Consider the following 7,131-nt stretch of genomic DNA (forward strand, 5'->3'; position numbering starts at 1 on the left):
TTGGTGCCCCTGAAGTATCTTGCCGAAATGGGAGCTGACGCATCAGCGTATGCTCCAATTCAAGGGTTTATTTGTCTGTATCCTCATGTTAACTCACCGTATGATAGATCATTTGAGATGTAAGAGGAACAGTTCCATAAATGTGATAATGTGAAAGGTACTGGTACCTTTAAAGAGTTTTGTTCTTTTTGTAACATAATGTTAATTGACTCCTTCATTTCATCACAGTATTACATGTAAATATATAGTAAATATTATTGATACACTATTTGTCTTTTATTTAAATCTGGGCTGCACAGTAAATGGTATTTTTTACAAAGGTATATAAAGGAATTCATATAACTTCTGTTTGCAAGCTTACTGTATGATCATTTAGCTTCAGCAATTGTTTTGTTATTTAGAATCTACTTTAAAGGTGTACTTTATTGGCATTTAAAACTGAACAGTGATTCTTCTTAGAACTGCAGTTCTAACTTGGAGGTCATCTATCCAGGGGTTCTACTCCGTAGTAAACTTCAGTGTGAATTTAACTGGTGAGCAAGTGTCCCTTGGACTATTGAATGCGAAGTCACCGTAGATTTACAGCCTAGTTTTTGCATAGCTAACTTTTTTTCATGCAGATGAGCTCATAGAATAAATTACCTACTACTTATGGTCCAGTGGCTCTTTTCAAAATTTGTCTCAATTTCTGGTCAATAACAGATGGTGTTGTAAAATCCCTTCTATTCTGTGTAAAGCCAACATTTGGATGGAACCTTGACAGTAAAGAGGGAACTGAACTATGTTTCAATTTCATGTGAATCATGCTATCACTTGACATTTTCACAGCGTTATATTTCACTGTGTAGATGGGATCAGGCTATGTTACTGAAAAACCTGTTGTGTCTCAGCCATAGACCAGGTTCCCATCACAGTGGCTGAAAGCCTGAAGACCTTAAAAAGGTTGAAAAAAGGGTTCTTAACTTTTGCAAAACTTCAGCTTTTTTTTTTTAACCTGTCCCTTCTGTGTTTATCTTCAGCTGCCAAGGGTCTCGGGCAGCCTCCTACCCTAAGAGGAGTGCTTCTGAGGGTTGTGAAGAGTAAGGTCGGCCTTGTGAAAAAGGCAAAAAAGCACTGTGCTGTGGAATTCTGTGCTAGCCTACGTGTTCCTTTAGGGGATCTGGAAAGTGATCCAAGAGAGCCATAACGTTTTGATAGGAAAACAGTGCCTACCATGAAAACAAACCGGGAAATCAGGAAGATGTAGCTTTGTTTCTTAATTGCAGGGAATTTTGAGCTGTTAGGTGACCTGTTCATCTTGTGGAATTTTTTGTGATACCTGCATGACATCATTACTAAATGTCTTTTGCCATTTGATAATAAAGCTATTCTATGAAACATTGTATTTTTGAGTACAATGAAGCATGCTGAATTTCCCACTAAGCTTAATTTCTTACTAGCTGTTGTAAAGGGATGAGTTCTTAAATTATATTTTTAATGACTGATTAAAAATTAAACTGAGCTGATTACATATGTAGATGAGATTTGTTCTGTTTCTACCTTTATTTCAGGACACCTAGGTAAACTTGACTTCCTTGTCCATCTGCAATTAATTTCTTGCATACAACAGTACTTCTGAAAAGCTTTTATATTTTGCACTGGAAGGCAATTGGGTCTAACTTTGTTTTATCTCCTCAAATAGAACCATTTGCATAATTTGCTTTTTTTTTTGCGTGAATTCCTGATGGAAGGCTCATGTGCTAAAGTTGTTACTATAGTGTCACTTACCTTCCCTTAATGTTCTGTTATGTCCAGTTAATGGAATTCTTTTTTTTTTTTTTTTGCCTTGTATAGAAAACTGATGTTGAAAGCTTGCTGAAGGGTTGAGACAAAAGAAGTGAAAGTTAAAAAATGGCAAGTCTTTAAACTGTTAGTGAACTACACTATTCTGCAAAGTCAAAACATGTTTTTTGTTGTCAGGTAACTTTGAAGATTTTTGTGTGTTGTTCCTGAGAATATTCATTGTGTATATGCGATAACCTAGTTTTATGATGGCAACTAAAGTGCGATGTGGATTGCTCTGCTTTGCATTAGAACTGAAGTATGCTGCCTGCCTCATGCCATGCACTTTACTCTGGATTAAGCTGAACAACCAGCAGAATCCACTCAGCCAGGTGGCTGACCAAGGACTGAAACACCCAGCAGCTACTGCAGGTACACTTTTACAAATGTGAGGACTAATTGGAATAGGTGCCTTTGAGAGCTGCTGCTGCAGGAATGAAATCCATACTTGTAGTGCTTTGCACTACAGGAATGAAATCCATACTTGTAGTGCTTTGCACTACAACTATATTAAAATAATTAAACAGGAAATTAATTTCTGTTCCTTAGTCATGTATTTTTTTTCTTTCATTCTTGTAAGTAAGAACAGTGGAGTTATAACTGGGAATTGTGGGGGCTAAAGCACTAAGAATCATACCTGCTAGTCAAATTCTGACAGGAGAGCAGGATCCAGAGCAAGCGTTTCAAATTTCCCTCAAAAAGAAGTTATATTTATGACCAATTGATGTCTTGCCATGAGACACGTTTCTATCTAACTCTCAGCTGGTGGCTTTATAGCTCCAGGTCACCCACACTGAAATAAGGTATGGCCTTTTAATAATGGCAATAAGAATAAAAGCATACTATGTTTACTAGTATGCTGTAACTCCCCTTTGTCTTCTTAAAAGTATACCACCTAGTGTCATAATTTATGTTTCCTTATTTTATAGTACACAAGGAAGAATCTGGGTCTGGATTATGAGAGCTAAGATCAATCACTGGTGTATAGCTATGTGAGAGACCTCATAAAAGCTCCTTTCTGTAGATAATCTTCAAAACACAGAATTCTGCTTCTGCACATCTCTAGGACTTCAGTGATGTCTTCGTAGTCTTAAAAGGTTAGTAGACACAAGGTCAGTAGGCTCTGGAGAGGAGAATGTGCCATAGTGGCAAAGAGCTTTTAAAATTCTGCATCAGAATTAAGATCCAATGCTATGTTAGTGACTCCTGATTCTTCTTTCACAACCTAGCCCTTGGGCAGTTGTATCCAATAATCTGGAATTTGCAATGTTTACTGTACTTCGAGGAGTTCGATGATGTAAAAAGTGTTTTGAGCAGATAGATCACTGAATCATTCTTTCATTTGACTGTTTGTTCTGTGTTGAAAAGACGTGTCACAGGGAACATCCCCAGGGTGGTGGCTGGAAGGGCAGAGCCCAGCTGGCCTGTCCATTGCCTCCAGTGAGGGAGCAGGGCAGGCTGGGGGCAGCCTGAACCAAGAGTCTAGGTCATCAGGCAAGTCTGCAGTGATGCCACAGCTCTGAGGTGAAGCCAGAAATGCAAACCAGCAACACAAGGTCAGGATCGGGCCCAATAAGGGTAAGCAGGGTCTGATGCAGCCCAGCAGCCTGACTTAAATGGACCCATGGTTTGGTGGGGTTGAGACCCAAGCTGAGGCTGGTCAGGGCCACTAAGGCCTGGTAGTGCCCTCAGGGCCCTCTTACAGGCACTTTTGGTCTCCGTATGCTGTCTCTGATGGGACTTACCCTGAATTCTATCCTCTAATACCCTCTGATTCTCCTCCACTGTTAAGGGAGATCCTAAATGCTCTGTCTGAATAGTAAAAACTTTATTAAGCAGATACAGTAAATCAGACACTTTGATACCCAAGCCCCTTTTGTGGATATAGCTCAGTGTCTCAACTAGAACACTAGGCCAGCCAGCCACAAGTCTTCAAACCAGACTTCGGACTTGACCGGTGTGTGACCTTGGCTGTCAATATTGTGCAGTTTTCTGAAAGTGTCTTGACCCTGTGTTTGCCTTGGTCTTGGCATCAATGATGAAAATCAGGGTATTGTCATCTTTCATGGTTGATTCTGTGGTCAAAAGGAACCTCATAATGATACAAAGTTCAAGCTTGTTCTACTGTGGGGTGCTCTTGCAGAGGTTCCTGGGCTGCCTTTGCAGTCACTGGGTTGAGTCTCGGGTCTCCCACAAGCGGGAAATGTGCAGACCATTTTGGAACCATGGATGTTTTCAAGAGCTGTCTTGTCTGTCAATGCCTTGGCCTTTGTCTCCACTTTGGAGGACTCCACCTCCCTAGGCTGGGGCACCCCCCTCAACAAGTGAAAGTGGAAGGAATGGAAACAAACTAATGCAGACTCTTGCATCTTGGATACCGACAAACTCTTGGACCTCACCAGCAAGTGGCCTGGTGCTACTACCCATCTGAGGCTCTGGGAGCCCTTGTAGTAGATAGACCTGCATAACAGATTTATGACCTCCTCACAGGCTGCACCAGCAGGTGTGGCCTCCTGGAGCTGGGGAAAAGAGTGACAGTGCTGCATGGGAGCGTAAGAAATAGTCAGCACCTCGACATGACAGTTCTCCTCTGACCTGCGCCCTGATGTGGGAGGATGTGCGTGTTAGGTGATCCAGTGTGCAGGCTGTATTCCAGAAGTCTGTTGCGTGGATATCGCTTGCACCAGACGCATTGTCATTAAGCAATCGCAGACAGTTTCTAGGGTCCAGTTTTGCGGACTGCAAAGGATTGCTTTGATGTTAAGTGTCACTGATTTTTTTTTTTTTTCTTTAAGAGTTCAGAGTAAATATCTTAATTAAATTAGTTAGAAGATGCCCAATCCAATCAGCACCCTGACAACTGTAGCAATCTGTTTATACTTTGAGCTCTGTTACCTTTCTGAGCTTACCCCATCTTGGGAACCAGCTGCACAGAAAAAGGCAGGTACCCTATTTCAGATAGCTTCAAATCTCTGAGCAGTGTTGAAAGAAACTGTAATTTGCTGTTTGGGTTTCTTACTGCTTCTTAAATAAACTCTTCCAATAATCATGACTGTGATTGGTGGCAAAATAAGCCTGAATTAACTAGCAAGAGGAATAATTGAGATATGTTCACATTAAATCCTTTGCTATTTTTAGAAGACTTCATTCTCTTTGAGTTAAGGCTTGAGCTTGAAAATGCCAGTCTTTGCTACTGAAAACAGCAGCTGACTCAACAGCGATAGTCTTGCCAAAGACAATGAAGCTTTTAAATCACTTCCTATTTACTAATATAGCTTTATGATTCTGTGGCTAAACAGTCATAGTTTCCATGGATTTCACAATTCCACAGATTTTTCTCAACATCATAAAGAATACTTTCAAGATTTCATAAAGTAGTTTAGAGTGCCGTTGCCTTACTCAGGGACATCTAGCAATTCGCAAAGCTTACTGACAAAATTGCCATATTGGATGTTTTGTGTGATGGGAACATTGCTAAAGACTGACAGATTAAAGCTACTGGCCTTTGGATTGGACATCACAGACTTTGGTTGTGGTGACTAGGCGAGTGTATTTCAGAAATGAAATAATCTGGGGGGGAAAGATACAATGGAAAAGAGACAGTCCTTGACAAAATAGGAGGAGAAAGCTGTAGCTGCTTGTGTACATCTACTGGATGCCTAGATTTTAGAGAGTCTAGGCTGCAAGGTGGCTGGAAAAGCAGAGAATTTATCTGACAAAATATGAATGAGCTTTTCACAGCAAAAATTGTGGTGACTCTTCTCTTTCTTGATTAATTAACGTTTTATTGGTTCTGGTTTACGCAGTTAGTTTCTCCCTTCTTGTTCCTTTCTTGTAGCAGTTCAAAGCAAATCAGAATTTCTTAGTCTGAGACTGTCCTCTTAAAAATATTTTTTGTCCCTTACCCTGTTGCACAGCAAGGCATGTGTGCATTTAAATATTGCTGCTCAACAGTATTTCTGGGAATCCTCTGCTTACTTACCGGCCCATCTAACTTTTTATTTACTAAATCTTCTAAATACATGGTTATTGCTGGAACAGTTAATGTACAAGTTAAAAAAACTTAATTTCCTCATTTTACTCTTTATTTGAAAAAAAAAAAAACAACAACCCAACCCTGCTGCTGTCTGTGCTATTTCTGTAGATTTTTCTGTCAAGTCCTTCGGCGACCCTCAGGCTATGACTTTTGCTTATAAGGACTAAATGACAGTTCAGGCTTACTCGGAAGAAGTTTACCACGTGCTGAATATGTTGTCCTTTGCCATGTTGAAAGCAGACTGAGAAGCAAAATGTGCAAAAAATGGCTAGAGAACATAGTAGAATAAAAGCAACCGGATTTAGCTAGTTCTGTCCTGTTGCTGTCTTCCGCAAACCACCAGGCAGCTTCAAGATAATCTAAATGTATGTGCTTACTGTAGAGTTAACTGGAGACTTTCACTCTAATATTGCTCCTAATTATCCTGCTATCTTTATTGAAATCTCTCCCTCAGTGGTTTAAAATTGAACAGTCAGAACTGTCCATCAAGTCTAAGTCTAATACTTCCTTTCATTGATCACCCATTCTGTGGCCCATGCAGTCTTAATTGAGGGCATACTAACAGCACCAGTGCTTCTTACCACTTTCCCTATTTCTCAGAAGGAGGGAAAAGCTCTCCACAATTCACCAGGCAAAATGGCTAAGAGCAGAATTACTGTGCTGCAAAAGGCTGTAGGCCGTTGACAGTGAAGTCTTACACGTGCTGCTGTGCCAAGTACCTGCAAAGAACTCAGCATGTCTTAGCAATGTAAACTCAAATAAGTGAAGTTTCACAAACTTGATAGCATGTTAAGTTAGATTGGTCTCTGATTAATTTACCATTATGCATGTAAGCTTAACTACTTGGGCAGTCCTAGCTAATAATCCTAAAAGACTGACAAATTTTAAATTTTCCTAGGGAAGAGTTTTGATTTGAAAGCCACAAATAGAGAACTGAGTAAGGAGAGGAAGGGGAGCTGCTTACAGACCTAATTTTAGTCTGGCAAAGTGATCCCATGTCCCTCTGCAGTGAGTAGAAAGAAGTGCTCTCAACTCAGAGCATGGGCACGTGTTACTGGTCCCTCAGTGACCTGGTTTGAGTCATTGTTGTTCTTCTTCCCCTTTTCTCCAGGGGTTGTCTTCCTTCCCATGCTGGGCCAGAGGGGGGGGTGGATTTCACCCAGCTGTGCAAGCCCAACTGTTAAGGGAGCTGTGTGTCATGTTAATTCAAATAGAAAAAAAAGCCCTAAACCCAATCAGTCCCAAAAGCACTTCCCCTGTGCGAACCCTCTTTC

The 7,131-nt window shown here is 40.6% G+C and overlaps 1 protein-coding gene across 1 annotated transcript in view; it reads left to right on the forward strand.

The window, feature by feature from the left end:
• Window positions 1-27: 27 nt before the first annotated feature.
• Window positions 28-7,131, forward strand: part of DENND5A (DENN domain containing 5A) — a 76,567-nt gene continuing 69,463 nt past the window's right edge. Inside the window, 1 exon segment of the mRNA XM_035891027.1 lies at window positions 28-119. Coding sequence (XP_035746920.1) covers window positions 28-119 — 92 coding nt within the window.

Source organism: Egretta garzetta, unplaced genomic scaffold (genome assembly GCF_000687185.1).
Source record: "Egretta garzetta isolate BGI_Z169 unplaced genomic scaffold, ASM68718v1 scaffold133, whole genome shotgun sequence".
Taxonomy (NCBI): Eukaryota; Metazoa; Chordata; class Aves; order Pelecaniformes; family Ardeidae; genus Egretta; species Egretta garzetta.